General features: G+C 41.8%; 1 protein-coding gene across 1 annotated transcript in view; it reads right to left on the bottom strand.

Annotated features, from left to right (window-relative positions):
* The window catches only part of EPAS1 (endothelial PAS domain protein 1), a 74,665-nt gene extending 57,131 nt beyond the window's left edge, over positions 1 to 17,534 (bottom strand). The window contains exon 1 of the mRNA XM_014252896.2: positions 17,244 to 17,534. Coding sequence (XP_014108371.1) covers positions 17,244 to 17,269 — 26 coding nt within the window. The 5' untranslated portion in view covers positions 17,270 to 17,534. The remainder of the gene's footprint in view (positions 1 to 17,243) is intronic.
* Between the last annotated feature and the right edge of the window lie 1,505 nt (positions 17,535 to 19,039).

Raw genomic sequence — 19,039 nt, 5'->3', positions numbered from 1 at the left:
CAGCATAGAGATCAGGAAAAGCAGTCTAATGCTCTTTGGCATTGTGAGCATAGCCACATTTCTGCTGTTCCCTGTTAGCCCTTATACAGACTCTTTCTTCCCTAGATGAAAAGTTATTCCTGCTCCTGTGAAAGTTTAGCCTGAGAAACACTAAGCAAGCTCTTCAGCTTCAGGAAGGAGCAGGCATGCAGGCTGAAAAAACTCAATGTTAGGCGGGCTGCTCCCTCCTGCTTTATCTGTGAGCACAGGCATTTTGGAAGTCTGTATCTGCATCTTACATCCTTCAAAGGAGAGCACTATCTCCGTGCACCAAAAGCTGAGTGACGGAGACTGCTGTACCCCCAGAGATACCTATGACTCCTCTTCTGTGGCAGGACACATTTTGGATAGGCCATCAGTGTCTTTAACACAAGCGTTTATGAAGCTCCAGGTGTGGCCATGTCCCCAGTGATGCAAGGGACACAGGGTGTTCCCAGCTCTGAAAGCAGATTAACGCGTACAACTGCATGCATGTTTACTTGACTGAGATCCACATTTAGACATGTATACAAGTGAACAATCCCAGACTGTTTACTGGAACAAAACTCACACTGAATGCAGCAGGTTATCTGCCTGTACAGCTGAGGATTAAACCCTCAAAGCTTCTGCAGTGCCCATTTGCACACTTCTAAATCATCAAAGAAAAAGGAAAAACAAACATGCCCAAGTGACCATGTATCTCTTCAACACTTGGCTACATTTGGATTCAAGGAACACGTGTTCCTTTTTAACACTGCTGAAAGGACTAAGGCTCAGCCTATCTTTTTTGAACAAGAGTTTCTAAATCTTGTTATTCTATACGCAGAGTAAATTTCTAGCTCTGACTTTATAAGGCAAAACAATTTTTCTGAAATCACTTACAATTATGTACACAGGAGGAACATACACTCATTAAAAGAAATGGACTATCAAGTCCTAAAAATATCTCTCTAACTGCTTCCATTTGGAGGGAAAATCCATTTTCATTGACAGCAAACTGTGTTCTCCACCTGGCTGAGCAGTACTCAGCCTTTTGCAATTCTTATGTGTCTTCCCTAATCTTAGGGCCAATCACAGCATCAGGCTTCTTCTACCATGCAATTCATATTTGTATGGCTTAACCAGGACCCAAACCCATCACTGAGGAGCAAGCTTGTTGCTCTTCATCATTGGTCAAAACATGCTGAGGTTAACCTGGTTTATTTGGCAACTATGCTGCTAGAGCTGTTTGGTCAAGCCCTACTAGGATTTCAGGATTTGCATCCATCTGTCAAAAATGCAGTATATGTAATACACGCCCCCAAGAAGCACTCATATTCCCAGTACTATAAAATGGTGTGCTAGATGTCGGTAGTATCACCCATTCTATTACTTTGACAATTCTCCATGTATGGTATTAGGTGGACTGTAGCCATTAAAATGTTGATACTAAGAATACAAGGTAGTAAACCAGACTACAGCCTTTAGGTGACCAGGAAAGCTGTCTCATAACACACATTAACCAGTAAAAGCTTATTTTCCATTAAATTAATCAGACTAAAAGACAGTGTTGCAAGAAGTCATGTGTAGGCAGCATGATTTTTTCTATGACAACTCGTTAACCTGAATTCATGGAAAAGATGATGGTATGAGACAATTTAAAAAGAATCTCACATATCTGTGAGACTAAGTCAATTCCACTGCTTTCCCTAAAATGATTCTTCTGTTTCTTCAAAGCAGATAGTATTTAACTGGAAGATCATACATGACCTGGGAACTAAAACAGAAAAAAAATAAGTACAGTCTACTGTGTATAAACTTACAAACATACTGAAGTTACTATTTTGTCATCTCTACTCTTCAGCTTTTCTAAGCCATGCCACAAACAGGTTTCGCAAAGAACATGAAGTAGTACAGTTTGAAAACTGTGTTTAAACTGTGTAGAAAGTGTCAAGTTAGGCAAACATCTTTCTGAAAATGAGTTACTGACAAAGCTCTGTAAGTACACACAGTGTTCTACATGTAACTACATGTGCAAACACAAATATTTAAAAAATAATCAGTATAAACACAGTGACATGGCACAAGTGGCTATGAAATACACTTTCAAAACATACAAATAATCTAGTAAGTAAATGGTAAACATTATTAAATACTCTTGTTTCAACAGTAATGCAAAACTAATGCATATTTTAACTGCAGACAATTGCAGAAACAACTTGTGTGGAAGCATTAAAAACCATCAGCAAGAAAATACTGTTTTCTGAAACTCCTTCCTGAAATTCCTATCATTGCCTTTAATACTGTACACCTGGAATATGTTTTCAAGGCACATTTTCAAGGAATTTTAACTGAGGGATTATTAGCAATAACAAGAATTTCAGAGCGCTCTGAAAATGTGCTTTCATTGCACACTGCCTCCCTCATCCTTAATCAGCAGCTATATTTGTTATAGAAATCAGAGCAAGAGCAGCACATATTTCAAAGGTACAGTTAATCTGAAGTCGTGCCTCACGCTTATCTCGTCACAAGGCCGCAGCAGCCAACTTTACTGCCTTCAGACATGTCAGCACTGACGTACACCCCTGCTGCCGGTGGTTTCCCCATGGAAGGGTGCTTCCATTGGCGTCACCACTGGGATGCCTCCTGCCACTGACATGGCTCAGCTGCACGTTTGCAGGACTGGCCTTTTAAAAAGTCGACCGTATAAACTGGGCAGTGACCAGAATAAGCCACAGTTATACAAGAAGCACGGAAATATTATGCAAGACCACAGGAAGTCAGAGGAGACAGCATTCTAGGCAGGCCTGGCAAGGAGTCTGTGTGAACTTCAGCTAACAAGCAAAGCTCGGTCATTGGCGCCAAATTCAGCAGAGAACATTCCCAGTGCTGCAAAGGATAACACTCCCCATGCTTTTGCCAGTGGGCTGCATTCCAGGACGCCATGTACCTGATGAAATGCAGATAAACCCAGGTCTTACTTTTTGACAAGTTTTCACTTATTTTTAAGGTTTGAGGCATATTTTAGTCCAACACTTGTTAGAAGTGGCAAATGGTTTATTTTCATGGTTTTGCTAATAGATCACTTGCTGTTACAGTCCCTGTAATTTCAACTACAATAAGTGACCTACAAAGAAAATGCTTAGCAAAAGGCTCATTTTTTCCACACATCTTGCCCATCTCTACCTCAAGGCTCTCTGCTAATAGGATATGTGAGGATTATGGATTACTTTTCCCTTGGTATTTGGAATGACCTCTGAAAATACACTTGGTGCAAAAGGATGACACCCGCCTTGCACATAACTATATTATTTTAGTCTGTTTCAATGTCAATAGTAATTGTTTTTGGGGTCAGGTTTGGTTTTTTTCATTTTGAAAGCTACCTCACACAGGTCCTAATTGGAGAAGACATCCATTAAAACGCAGAAAACTTCACTTCCCAAATAACTTAAAAAATTTGCCTTAATTTGGTAAGCATTCATCGTCATGACTTCAGAGAGGTTTTATGCTTTGTTCCAGGATTCACCTTTAAAACATCAGTGATAAAATGCTGGAGGTGGAAATCCAGTTTTAGGTTCACATACACATACTGCCAAATAAGAAACACAGCATGCAGAGTCTTACACAACACAAAACAATTACCAATTGTGATGAGAGTAGACAAAGCGTTCTCAAGAGAATCTATTTTATGTTTGTAATCACCCTCAAAAAACACACAATAGCACTCTCCTTCTAGCAAATACATAATACAAACAAAAACCAAACAGTAGCACTGTCTCAACTGGGGGAAGTGATTCTGAGAAGTATAAGAGACCTTCAGTAGATTCAGAGACTGCCAAAGCAAATTAATCAATTTTAATAATTTTCATCATTACTTTTGCTTATGGGAACAACAAAAAACGCAACTCTTAACAGGAGATTCCTGCCTTCAACGTGGTTTGCACATGAAAAGGTTCCCATAACCCACTGCTCTTGCAAAAATAATTGAACAAGCACTTCAACAACACAGGAAAGTGAAAATGTTAGTGGTGACAATGCTTTCATTGTTACTGCCAGTATAACAATGCCCAAAATTAATCATAACCCCAACAATCAACACCAAGGCATACACAGTTGGGCCTCTCCAACCAAAACAGATCTCTCTACAGCCAGATCCAGAGTTATAGCTGTTGAGAAGTGCAGTTGTTTCTCCAGTTTAAGTCAGAGATTCCTGTCTAGCAGAAACAAGTCTGCACCACTCAAGGCCTGAGTGAAGTACACACTGGTGGTTTTAATGTGGCCAGTCTACAATAGCCCACAGTATTGAGTGTTATTAATCATAGTAGCACAGCAGTTTCTTCATCCAAAACCAGTAAGGTCTAAGCACACTGAAACAACTTGGAAACGCCCAGAGTAAGGAACAGCATTTTATCTGTATCTATTTCTGCCAAATAGCAAGGCAAATAGCTCACAGTAAGTTTTTATCACACCATAAGGGTTAACTACAAACCCCACTACAAATGCAGTAAGCTGTTGTGCCAACAAGGACGCTAGCAAAAACACACTTCTCCAATTCTGCAGACTCCTGGTGGATCCTGGAACCTGTGGCACAGCAAGCTGCAAGCATGTAGCTGTTTGGTGCCTGGACTTCTTCAGCCGTAGGAAGCCTTTTGTCTCTACAGGAAAATGGACTTGTGGCTGAAACTCTTCCCTGTAGCCATTACAACAGCTACTCCAGTCATTTAGTCCAGAATATCCTTGAGATCTCTACAGCTCTATCAGAAATGGAGGTAGATACACTTATAACCATGTAAACCTTGATCTCCTAAGGAAACAAGCTAGAAGGGGATAATTAATCTAAACACTGTCTCATCAGCTATTAAAATTTCTTTTGATTTCCAAGGAGTTCACTGAACTGTAATCCTTCTCCAAACTTCCTACGTGCAAGTCATATTCAACAACAGCAAACTATAATATACCTACAACTACAAGCACAATAAGGTATTTACTTCTTCTGAGGTGGAGGGGGATAAGTTTTGTCTCAGTAGCAAGTATATCTCTAGGTTGAGGCCTTCTCTTTTTTTCCTTCAGTACATTGATTTCATACTCCACGGCTTCACTAAAACAACTCCTGGTATGTCAGCAAACAGAGCACACTGAAATACATCTGCCCACCAATTACTGCTTCTTACAAGTGTAAATCAGAACTGACTTCCTATGCAAGTAACAGTATAAAAACAGATGGTTGTTTTACTTTCCTCATACTTTACAAAGGTATTTCATTTGCTTAATCTACCAGCTAAGACCTGAAGTGAAATGATCATGACACTCTCCTTTAAGAGGGATGAAGGTTTATATCACACACAGCTGACATTTTATTTTCCTCAAAGGCATTTTCACAAAACAGTACGCAGAGGTTTGAGGCAGGAACTGAAGTCCATTTTGATAAAAGTTCTAGATATTAAGGACATGGAGGTTTTTTTGGTACAACAGCCAGAGCACTCCAACTGCTAATTAAGGTACAAACAGAAACTTAGGAAACCAAATCAACAGGAGTACACAGCTCAACAAATTACTCAGAAGGCTCTTTCCATGGCTGTAACCTACTCAAAACACAATATAACATGAAATCATTTTGTATTTGCACTGTATCACATCACAATTATGGAATCTGAAGGAATGCTCTATAATGACTTCACTTTGGCAGCCGTTTCTTCTTTAAAGGTTTTAACAGGTAAGGTAGCAGGCACTCTTGCTCTTTCAGCTCTGCCTTTAGGTGGACTTCTGCTCCACATTAACCATCACTGCAACCAAAATCCCTACTGTGACCTCCAATGCAGACTTTGCTCCCTGCTCATTTTATTCTCCAGTTTAGGAGAGCTCTGAAAAGTTCTTATTTGAATAAGCACCACTTGCTGTCATCTGCTTCCTTTAAAATACTTATTTTTAAAAGTGCCAGAAAGCAATAGTGCTGGTCACTCTGGATCATTTCTTCATAGCTGCCGTTTGAGAAGCCGGAATTTAGTTACAGCAAGTTTACAGTGACATTTAGGTTTGAGGGGTGGGGGATGTTGTCCTAAGATTTGGCAGGCAGAGGGAAAGAAGTGCTATACAGATAACACGGTTTCTTGCACCATCTTCTTCAGGGCCTGCACACAGCAAACCTGCTAAGTCTATCTAAAATGTTAGGCTTTTCTCACTGTTTGTTCTTTACACTAAACACTGTGTGGGCTCCGTCTTCAGGCCCATCCTGGCACTCATATGCAAGAGAAGCCTTAACTGAATGAAGATGCACAGGCCTCAGCCTCTGTGAATGAGATTGCATATGCTGACCTCTAAACCCATGTCACATCAACCCTGTATGTCAGCACTCCTCTACTTTCTCACAGCTCTCAGTTCAAAGAAACTGACAGCAAATGATGGCTGGCTGAAACCCTGCTGAACTCCCCATTTGCAAAAAAGACCGGTTTTGTTGTGACGGTCAAACCCTCCTTTTCACTCTTATTGCCCCGTGGGTTGCTCACCTGCCTGTTCCATGATGAAATCTGAAAGAATAAGGGTTTTTATCGTCTCTGAGATGCTTTCAGGGTGTTGCAATCTTCTGCTGCCACCTTCAACACCCTCACCTTCTCAATTGCTTGGGGCATCTAAATTGCATGCACATGGATCTTATATGACAGAAGGACAAATTCAAAGGTGAAGCAAATGAAGGCGTAGGTCACCCGTCAGCACGTGGGTGTAACCTACATATTGAGGGATAATATGGAATGGAGCAGTAAAGAAAGCAATTAACCAGGTAATATAGGAGTGAGAGATAACCAAATTCCTTCCACTTGACAACCTCCTTTTAAAGCATTTTCAAGTTAGGTTCATTCTTCAAGCTTCTTGCCAACATATCTACAGCATAGTGTTAGGCATAGAAATAAAAAGTCCCAATTTAAAAAAGTTTACAGTTTAAATAAATAACATACACAAAGGGTGGAAGGAAGGATGTACTACCATCCTAGTTTTCCAGACTGGGGAGCTAGGATAACTACAGTGACCAGTCACACTACACTGTCCAGGCTACATTATCAATGCAATGCCCTGAGTACCCAGCAGAACAAAGAGCCAGGCTGAGCAAGGGGCTTTCAGAAAGGGTGTGGAGGGAAAAGGAGACAGAAGAAGCACCTGCAGAGGCCAGACCCACTTCCTGAACTGTTGTTCAGCAGCCAGGTCAGCAACCAGACGCGACTTTCACAGACAGCTTTACTTAGAGTGGCGAACAAGCTCAAGACACAGAATCCAAAACATGATTTTATTCAGCTTCACTGCATTTTGGCCCAGGTCCCCATGCCAGAGAGGCTTTGTTCGGGCCAGTCATGCAGCTGACAAACAAAAGTAGCTTGGGGGGGGGGGTGGTGGTGGTGATGGTGGTTTTTCTTAAATGGGAAATAATGGCTGTTTCAAAATAGCAGCATTAAGTTTCCCTCAAGATATCTGCACTTGCTTCTATTTCATTTTCAAGCCAGCACATGCCTAAGCGAACAGGATAGTCCCCTTTTGCGAATCACTGGGAACATAAATACTTCATTGCTGTTATGTAAAAAAGCCAGTAGAAGTGTTAAGACAACTTGAGCACAGAAAGGATGTTCCCATAAAAACATCCCTCTGATTAGTAATGGCAATAAACACATCCTTCAAATAATTCACTGGGAAAAAACCCAAGAACCAGATCCATTAACACACACTGATAATCTTACAGCTTCAGCACAAAAACAGCCCACCCACAGCTGAACCAAGCTGTGGTCCCGCGGAGAAATGCAACATCTTCCACCTAATCATGCACATGAAAGTGCTGCATTAAGCAATAAAGTGGGTCAACATCACTAAATGTCTACCTTTCCTTAAAAGTGTCAATAACACCGTTTTGTTAAGACCAAGCATAATTATCTGTCTTGAGGCATTGGTTTCCTCCTCTGCAAGCAAAAGTCAGCCATCCCATGTGCAAGAAATGCTGAATTCCAGCTCTCTGCATTCTTCAGTGTGCAAGACAACCTTACAGGACAATGGGAATTGTGTCTCCCAGGTCCATATGGGGATAACTGGAAGAAGTAAACCAAGAGCCGTATTTGTCATGGTTTTCCCTTGCAACAGAGGAGGAATGGGAAAAGCCAGGAGTAGGCAAAGCCTCACTGTTCTTCCAAAGACCGTATGGTGAAGGCAATACGCAGAGGCTATTTTAAAATGCTTATCCTTTCCCAACGGCTCTCCACCTTCATTGAATTAGACAAAAGCAGAATTCTTTTCCAGAAGAATCATCAGGCAATAACTATCAGAAAATACCAAAAGCACTTTCACAATTTGCAATCTTCTCTCACAGATTATGAAACACAGCAGAGGCAACTGAGACCTTAAAAAAAAAAAATTCCTGGAGTATAGCTGTAACTGGTCACTGGATTTGTATTCTGGAGAAATCCTGCCGAAGGAGTCGTGGCATGATAAAACCATTTAGTGTTGAACTTCTTCTCACACATCCTCATATGATGCTGACATTCTACAGATCACTCAAAAGCCATTTTTGTTCTAAGCAAACTTCCTATCAGTTTGAAATCAATACTCGCCACAAATACCTAAGAGTCTGAAGACACTGTCATTGCCATCAGCTAACGAGTTTGTTATTTCATCATAATGCCACACAAAAATCTAACCAAGAACAACAATGCTTATCATCTCAGAAGATACTTTGCTATTTGCAACGATTTTTGGATACAAATTGCACAGACAGCTAAAAGCTGGGCACATTCCTAGCAACATTCCCCATTTACAAGTGTAGAAATTCAGAGCGGGGTGGTTTCTTAATGTCTCAAAGATCTTTGAAGTATTTTGACAGTAAGTACCCAACAATATCTAGAATTTACTGGCAGAGAGGATAATACAATTGTGAATGGACAGGGCCTGAAGACCAACAGCAGCCAGAGAATGTCCCAAACACAATGGCTGAATAGGATTGCTTTGTAGTTTATCATACAAATGCAACTGCAAACGACTACAGGTGTGATACCAAGAGTTTAAGCACCTTTTTATGGCAGTAAATACCTTAGATATGCTAATGGTAAAACAAAATACAAGGAATGTTCTTTAAGGCATACTTCCACCACCTTTTTAAAAGCTGCCTAATAACCATCCCACTTCATACTTGCTTCAGGTTATTACCTAAGCAATTATTTATTTTACAAGAGCATGACTATATCTTAAATGAAAAATACTACAAAGTAATTTTGAACACCATCAGAAAACTTGCACCAAAATTATGAGCCCTTCATGGATTTTTTCCCATGCAGATTTTAAGAAGTTCATAAGGCCTCTGACACAACAAATGAGCACCAGCTTTCCCATTTAAAAAGAGAAGAATAGGGCACATTTTTAAGATTTCATGCAACTTACTCAGGCCACTGACCTGGGTTCTCAAAATGAAACCATCTTCTGTGTATTAAATAATATATATTTAAGGGATTCAGAAGCTGACTACCTAAAGAGAACATATGTACTAGGCCAAAGGTGCATATCACCTGGGATGACTATATTTCAAGATATTATTGTATCTGCTACTTAAAGCAATAGCTTTCCTGGGAAAGGCAAACATGCCTATCTCTCAGCCTATGCAGGCAGGTTTTCAAGAACATGGCTCTGAAATTATCAGTCCTTTGGGAACAAGTTAGAAGTTCTGTAAACCTGCTGTTTTCTTCTCTCCCATATTTTGACTTTCTTGCCTGTCATGTCAGGAGCCGGTGAGGGGTTATGGAGGGACTTCATTGCTATGTTTTCAATTATACTACAGTCTTTAAAAAGCTGTTCACATAACCAAAGCTAGAGAAGACCTTTGTCATTGCCAAGTCACACTTCCTGCCTAACCCAAGCCAAAGACAACTAAGTATTTTCATCAGACCTGGTAACTTGTCTAAGCAATTGCAGTTTTTGAAAGACTGGGACCCTTTTTAATTCAGGGTTTTAAGTGATGAGGGCCTTGTAAATAGTGTAAAAGAAATAACTAATATTTTAAGTTTAGCAGATAAATTTGAAGATTTCTCCTGAAAGGAAGACAGGAATCTGACTGAGGTCCAGCCACCAAACCAGACAGATGTATGTGTGTTGTAGACTTTGGTACAGCAAAGATCTGGAAAAAGCCCCGATTAAGTCTAACACCAGAAAAAAAAAGACAAAGAAAACAGAAAAATCTTTAAACTAACAAGAGACTAATAATTACTTAAGTCTCATTCAAATTAATTTAAAACATCTGGTTTTCAATAAACATAGTGCAACACAGGAAACCTTATAAAAATGAAGCCAAATCTAAAATGTTTCAGCTGTCTCCTTATGTCTTGATAATTTCTCAGACCAATCCCTTCCATTTTAGTCTAGCTAAAACTAGAACACTTGCTCTTGTTTCCCTTATGCTTTGGAAAATTATTTTCCAAGAAAATATTTGTTTTTACAGAAAAGATTCACCAACTGTATCTGCAGGTTTTCCAGGGTTTGGTAGCCCATTGTTCAAAATTTGCACTTTATATCTTACCTTCATTTGCCTAACTAACCAAATATATTTTGACATATTAGAGAATGAGTAACAAATATTTACAGTAGATTAAGTTCATATTTCAGTAATTCCAAATAATTTCTAAATGATCCCAGTAATCTTATTACACACACACCTTCAGACAGACTGCTTGCTATCAAGTACCGTAAGTTACACCCACATGATTTATCCCTTAGGAGAGTTGATCTGTTAAAAAAAAAAACAAACCCAAAAACCAACCATACCACCCCTCCAAAAAAAAGTCACCATGCACAATGCTCCCCATAACACTTCTAATTTTAGCTTTTCCTTAGATAACACAATTTCCTGAAACAAAAAGAGACTGCTCATACTCTTCTAGCTCCAAAATGTAGAAGTATTGTTATTTGTAGAAGTAGTTCAAAGCACACAATATTTCATATACAAATATAAAGGGATGTTTCAGTGCTTCAGCCTTCTGTTCTGCCAGGGATGTGGAGAAGGAGGTGAAAACAAACAGGAATTACTGAGGTTTTTTTAATTTTTTTAATTTTTTTTTTGGCAGGGGGGCAGGATTTAAAGAATGAGGCAGGCAACAGAGAGCAGTGTAGGACCCTCCCCTGATCACTGTTCACTCATATATATGAAAAAACCAAGCAAACAAAACCGGACTTTTATGGGATTTGTCTGGGCTGTTCTCTCCATCAAATTCCTGCTTTACAGTCTGTCCAAATTCTGTCTTGGAGGTTTCATTCATGCAGGTCACAGCTGAGGTTTAGGGACATGACTCAAGAAGTAGGGACTGGAGGACTAGCCAGGCACAGGCAAGATGCAGTTAGAGAAATGCTTCTTGTTGGAAACACCAATATGCTGCTGAAATCTCTTTGACCAAACAGTCCATAGATTCTCCACAAATACTTGAGATTAAAACACATGCTACTTAATGTTCGTTTGAAAGCAAATCAGTGCATAAATACATACACAGCAGAACAAAGCAGCATTTGTAACTTGGGGGTGGTTTAACATATTTACGTTAGGAATCAAAACCACTGAGGAGCTGTATTATCCTGGTTTTGCACTACTTGAGAGCAAAAACAAAATAAAAAAGTGATTTTTCCACCTGCCCAAATGTACAGAATTTGTTCATAAAGCTGCAATAAGCCAGTATTAATCATCTACCCACAGGCTTACATAAAGTATGTGTAAAGTTTCTGAATTTTTCAGACAATCTTCTTTGAGGCAACACCCCAAACATTCCCCTAAATCAAAGAAAAATGCTGATTCCACATATTAAGAGCGAGAGAAAGGGTCAAGACTAGGGTACCTCTTTGACTGAAGATCAGACATAAAAATTCAACTAAAAGCAACTTTGCCTCATGTCTGGCAAAACATTTGATGAGTTTCAATAGAATAAATATTGAATATTTGCTGTGTCACATAAAGCAATGGACAGAGAAGCATAACGGAAATGCTATCTAACTCCAAACGCTTTGTAATAACAGTCAAGTAAATTAAATTGCAAGTCTAACTGTTTTCATGCCCAAATATGCTCATTTAATCAAAATTTATTATTGCAGATTTTGTTTAAGCTAAATTTTCTAGACCTAAATAAAGTAACAGAGGAAAAAACCAAAATCATAATTAGGTTTTAACTCAAGAAACAGAGCATAATTAAGTGAGTTACTTTGGAATACTACTTATTTATCAGCCAATTGGTCAACTGTACTTTATTAAGCTACTTTCTAAAGGCACAGTAAAATAGGTTCCCATTTTACAGACTTTAGAAAGAGTCTCCATGAAAAGCAGTTCTGTAACTGTAAGAAATAATATGGGTTTTTTTATATAAGCAGTCAAGGTTTTATCCTCACCAGATAACTACTTTATTATATTGCTTCTTAAGCAAACTGAACACAAGAATAATAAGTGAGGAAAAACCTGCAAGATGCATAGTATTAATACTTGCACTGTCTCGTAATTTAAGAGAAGGGCTCTGTGAACCTAGGAGTAGAACTATTTATAACTATTAAAGTACACATGCCACTATGAATACTGAAGTAATTAACACAATAACATTTCACAAATAGCTTTAGCAGAATAAAACCATTCCATGTATTTAAATTATTTTTAAATACAATCTGCCTTTGTAGCTCATTTCCTTACTCTAACGTTTATCCTAATAATAGCAAAAAGTTTAATGCTTGAAGAGTTCTGGCCCCACCACACCTAACAGCAGCTCCTGCTTGGAACCTGAAAACAAAAATACTTAAATGTTTATGAATTCATCATAGTAAAAAATGTTAGAGAAAGATATAGTTTAGAGAAAGATACAGAGAGATCAATTTTTGATACTCATGATAGATCTCCTGAATTCACTGCATAAATGTAAAACTGGCAATTAGCAGAGTACCTCAAATACACAGGACATTCCCAATGACCTACACAAGATAAATGTGACACAAGATGCAGAGAAAAGGACAGGACACAAAGACTGTGTTTATGAAAGGCTGACAGATTTTTAACTTGCTCTAGGGCTAAGTGCTAAACACAAGTAGAGCATCCCTGCAAAACACAAATCCTCAGATGCCCAGATCACTTTGGCAGGATGGTACACACCGGGAGACACCCACACTGCACACCATTCCCACAGCAAAAGCCATTCAGTCTTCATCAGGCTGAGATACTTTGGCTCTGTTGAGATGAAATCACAGGAGCTGAGCGGCAGAAGTCAAATGCTCCCAAGCAGGCAAGGTCGCCAAGCCAGAGCTCAGCCCAATCTCTGCTCCATGACATGCATGCAAAGGCAGAGCTGGGGGCAGGCATGCAGCCTGTCCTCCTTCACTACTGTACCCTTGGGCCACCCTCTGGTAGAAAAGCCAGATATCTGTAGAAATGCAGAAGGGGCAGTGAGTACAGAAACAGAAGGGGCAAAATCAAAGTAGGAGAGGCATGAGTGGCCAGGATCATTCAAGATGACCTGCAAGCTATGAAATGCCTGAATTTGTGGTGCTGAAACATAAATACAAATTGCTTAATGTTAACACACCATAAACACTTGCTAAACAGTCAACTTCAACAGATTATTCACCAGGAATTTAGAATTCCTTTTGGTAACTCCAAATAAGAAAAACTGCAAGGGCAGATGTGAACACAGAAGCAAACAGAAGTAAATAAAATATGTGGGCTATGCACAGGAACATGCTGGGCAATAATAAAACTTGAACAAATTTTTTTTTATGAAGCTGAGTAATCTATGAAATAGTCTGCAAAGGAGAGTGTTCAAAGCTCCATCAGCTAAAGAACATAAAGTGAGGTTTAAAAGAGTATAAGGACTAACCTGGGTTGGCAAGAGAATGGACAAGATCATCTGTCACTGCCATCACCAGATTAATGGCAATAGGGAATTATACCTGGCAATAGTAACACACAGAAAACATATTGGAGAGAACAAAACTGAGACTGTGTGTTTCTTGAAATCTGCAGTTTAACACCTTGGCACATCCAAACACTCACATTTCCTGACATCCAAATTATATCCATTATGAGCGAGCAACTACCTGAGCTCTGGAGAGCTGTGCCACCAGGACAGTTTCCTCATTCTTAGGAGAAGTGGCCAAGAGTGACCTCAGCTTGGCAAAACTACTCTCCTGAAGGAAAAGGTCAGTGAAAATCGAGGCACAAAGCATCTCATTAGAGGGGCTGGACATCAAATAAAGGCTGAAGTAAACAGGTAAATGAAAGCAGTGTATTACCTAGACAATAACTGGGGATGATCCCATTTCTTTACTATCTGGACCAGAAGAAGTTAAGCAGATTTATGAAACATTACATGGTTATGGTCACAAAATATATTGTGTAATTACATGGGGACCACTAGCACAGAAACGCCCTGAGCTGCAAAATTGGTTTATTTTTCATACAACTGAAAATGAAACACAGAATTCCCCAAGTAACAACAAAACTGAAAAGGTGAAGCCAAATGCTGCATCTTTCTCAGTGGTACTTGACTTGTCCTGAGCCTGGTTACAAACATTTCTCAGACACTGTTGTCCATCCAGAACCATTCATTTAGCACAGCATCTGTTCTTAACAAAATAAATCTCCTGCAAATCATTAAAAAACACACCAAGATACTGCATTAGACTGCTCTAATTACACTGAGGCTCACCTACTACTTGTTGTTGCACTGCACACTGATCACCGATACTTCTCCCTTAGCTTCTACTATTTTGCTAAAATATGTTATGCCCTTTATTTTTCCTTCTCCCAGTTTCTAATGATCGGCATTCTACATTCTAATAGAGTATCTAATACTGTGTAGATTTTTTTTTTTTTAATTAAGTTAAAAGAATAATCATATTAATCTCAGCTCTATATCTTGGACTGACTTTAAATGTGGGAAATCAGCTACAGAAAGTGCCATAACATTTGTTCCAAATAAAGCAACTGTTCTTTTCTGCTGACAAACAAGAGCTTCAAATGGGGACCTAGGACGTTCTTCAACTTAAATGGACCAATAAGAGAATCAAAGATTATCTTCATTAGAACATTTGTTTAACAGTAAGAAAACTGCTCCTCAACATATTTTCAGAGCTGCCTGGAAATCTGGTAACACCGTCCCACTTTTTCTCCATTAAACCGATTTATAAATGCTATTAGCAAGTTAGGTTAGGGATCCTAGGTGCATATTTGGATAGAGATCAAGCAAACAATAAAGTATCTGTCAAAAACAAGGCAATAAACCTATTCTGTAATAGTACTGGAAAATTAAGAAAGCAAAATGATCTTGTTTCACCAGGCTACATAGGGTACATCCACAGTGCACTGACAGGGGGGCCACAAGCCAGCTATCTGAAATCCCTCACAGGACACTCTCCCAGTTCTTCCACAAACATTAATTTACACAACAATCCCATGAACTAGATAACAATTAGCTTACTTCTGAGAGAAATAGAAAAATTGTCACTGAACGTCACAATATTTAAAACCAGTGACAGAGTCAGGATCATGGTTCAGACTTCAGTACTGTAAAGCCTGTGTTGTATCTGAAGACTATTTCCAGAAACCACTTCAGTGTGCTGATCTGCAAGATTACACAGCTCTCAATCAATCCCTCACTCTGCTTGAAAGTAAGAGGTTAAAACTGAAGAGATTAAGAGTGCCCCATTAAAAAGTGGTGATACAATGAATGCAGTGTATTTCCAATACAGACACTATTTAATCCTCTTGCCTTATATAGTTTTCTTATAACTCTTTATTCTAACTACATTGTACTGTACTATAATTTTTTACTTTTTCAACCTAAGACACAAAATGTACGTATATTTGTACTCTGCACTCTACCTAGAACAAAATACACTTAAGCCAACTGTTTAACCTTAATACACAAGTGTCTGATAAACTGAGGAAAACAGAACTACACGGAAAACATATGATTTATACTACTACATCTCTCCTATTACATCGTCATAGGGTGACTCAATAAAAAAGGAGCTACTACACAAACAAAAACCCAGGGTTTAAAGTTAACTGCATCATCATCATCTAGATAGAACGCATGACAAATAAAATAAAATTCTTAGTCTGTAAACCACATCACTCAGAATCTATAGACAGGACAGTAACTCGTGCTGATAATCGACAGATCCTTGTGACTGCCTGCTGCACAAAACAAATTCAATACATATCCTTTTACAATACTTCACAGACCTTTATTCACTTGCTTAGTTTTCCCTATGTCCGTGCCCTCACTCATCCATAGGAATTGTTTAGAGCTTTGGAGCAACAAGTCGATAATTCTCTTAATCTCCACTTGTAACTTCTGTGTTATGGACCTCTGAGTTTTATTTTGACGTTTGTTCTCAAGAACCAACAAGAAAACACATTCTTTGATGAAATACAAAACCACCAGTGCGTTACTTTGATTTCCTCTGGAAGGGTCGCTCTGGCAGTGTAGGAATGTCTAGCTTTACATCCCTCTCGAAGGGCAGCAACAAACGAGGCGCTGGGCGCTTCTGGAGCTCTCGGTCCCCCAGGAAAACGCGCTGACAGCTGAAGAGCTCCATGAACCGCGGGAAATGCACCGCGGCCAGCGTCTCGGACTGGAGAGAGGTGTCGAAATATTTACATAGAAGGCAATTTCATCCGCGCGACCTTAATTATGAAACACGTTTTGCTAAGAGTGCTGATGCCTTCAAAACCCTTTGAAAAACAGTCCTCAACTGCAAAATAGTTTCCTACTACCTCTGTCCTCGCTGATACCAAGCCCTGCCATGGCGTACATGACAGTGGCCGCACACCGAGTGGCTGGCCCTGCCTGCCAGGTGCACCTGCCCGCAGCCCAGCACGGCCGGGGGCCGCCTCCGCCGGCCCGGGGCCGGGTGTGCTGCCGGCCGCGGCGCCGCCCGCTGGGGCAGCTCCCGGGGTACGCGCTCCCCAGCTCGGCGGCGGCCCGGATGGAGCTCGGGTTACCCCGAAGGAGCGTGGCGTTGCTCCCCTGCCCCTCTTCCCGCCCGGGCTGGGCGAACTAACTCACTCCCGCCGCAGCCGGTCCCCGCAAAGGCTCCGGGTCGAGCCCTCGCACAGAAGCCGCGGCGGGGGGAGGCGAGGCCGCGCCGTCCCGCAGGCAGTGCCCTCTCGGCCCCTGCCCGCGGGAAGTCCAGCGGCCGGAGAGGGCAGCCGCAGAAGGTGGACGCAGCGGCCCGAGCAGCCCGGCGCCTCGCCCGCGGCCCCTCACCTTTTCTTCTCCTTGTCAGCTGTCATCGCGGCGGCTGCTGCCGGCTCCTGCGCCGCCTCTCGGGCCGGGGCGCGCTCAGCACCTGCCCACAGGACGCGAGACTCCGCGGGCGGCGGCGGGCGGGGTGCGGGGTCCGGTTCGGCCGGGTCGCCCCCGAGGCGGGCGTACAGTCTCAGGACACTGCCGAGGATTGTACGGCCCGCCCGGGGGAGGCGGCGGTGGCGGCGGCTGCTGCGGTGGGACAGGAGCGACGCGGCGACGGGGCTATGCAGGTCGGCGCCGCCCGCAGAAAAGTTCTCACTTTAAACCTTGGGCCGCCGCCGGCCGCGGGGGCAGGGCCGGCCCCCTCCGCCGGGACCCGGCCCGGCACGGCCCGGCCCCGCCCCCGCCGCCGCGCCCGCCAATGGGGGCCGGCGGGGCGCCCCGGGCTCCCCGCCCCCGCCCCAGCCCGGCCGGGGGTCAGCGGGGGCACTCCGCACCGCCGGCACCGCTCCGGCTGCGGCGCTGCTCTCGCACACGGGCACCGCCCCCTCCGCCGCTCTCTTATTTTTTAGTAATTTGAGTTTTTGGTTATTCAACTTTCTTTTTCTTTCTTTCTTGTTTTCAGCAGCGGTATCTCCCCGCCGATGCCGTCCCTGGGCCACCGCGGCACCTGCCCGGCGGCCGCGGAGCAGCTGCGGTGCTGGCCCGGCACCGAGCGCTGCTCCCGCAAGCGAGAGCCGCCCCGCCCTCGCCCCCTGGAGCGCCCCCCGGTTAGCCCGAGGCAGGAGGTGTTCAGAAAGTAAATTTAAAATTTCGAAAATAAAAGCCGCAAGACGGTGCGGGTTTGGGGCGAGGCCCTGGAGCCATGGCAGGTGTCCGGGGCAGCCCTGCTCCGGCCCGGCTGAGCTCGGCCCGGGTCGCGCACGGAGGAGAGGGAGTGTGGCGACAGCTGGGAGCAGAGGGATGTGCAAGGAAGCAAGGGCTGTACTTTTGTCTCCCTGATGAGACTTCCTTCCTCTCCCTGTTTTTTCGATTTTATTTTCTGTGCTGTAATGCATATTTCAGTTTCAGGCATTTTTAAAACTCGTGGTTGATGACACATGGTGAAGCGAGTCTGTGGCAAGAAGCACCAAAACTCATCTCATGCTAGCACCTGCTATGGCTTGCTGCAGTTAAGATAAATGTAAATAATAAAAAAAAACCTCTTGCTTTGATATCTGTTTATTTTTACACCAAAGCAACTAGCCTTCCTAGACAAAGTATTATGAGAATATTTCCTGATATTGTCTTTCAGCACGGTAGAAGCTTCAGCCTTATCCTCATGTTCTCTAAAGCTTACATTACATTTTTATGTCTTGAAACAAATGCACAACCTTTGCATTGGGCTGCATGAGGTTTTCTTTACTTCTGGAAAATGGAAGTACCAGGCAACATGCAGGCAACATGAGCTAAACAAGACTTATTTCTTGCTAATTCAAATTTGAGCGATGTCCCTATGCTACTTCAGAGGCTGCTTTGTATACAATGGGTCAGAGGGTGTCTTCCTTTCTATTATACAGTATGAAAGTTTAAAGAAATGCGTTTGGGTTTGAATTTGCATATTCTACTCTCGAGTCTGAAAAGACCTACACATGCTTACACAGCAACAGCCTAATTATGTAGTAACAGTTGGGCTTTTTTTCTTTTTATGCTAGAGAGCCTAAACAAAAGAAACCCACAAATATTTAAAACCTAAGTAAACTTAGTCAAACAGCATTTGTGTATGCAGGACTAAATTTAACCTTCTGGGAATACAAGAATGCAACAGGATCAAA

This window comes from Pseudopodoces humilis, chromosome 3 (genome assembly GCF_049639895.1).
Source record: "Pseudopodoces humilis isolate 2021_Gansu_Grassland_sample_001 chromosome 3, ASM4963989v1, whole genome shotgun sequence".
Classification (NCBI taxonomy): domain Eukaryota; kingdom Metazoa; phylum Chordata; class Aves; order Passeriformes; family Paridae; genus Pseudopodoces; species Pseudopodoces humilis.
The sequence above is the reverse complement of the archived record's forward strand: the minus strand, read 5'-3'. Positions and strand labels throughout refer to the sequence as shown.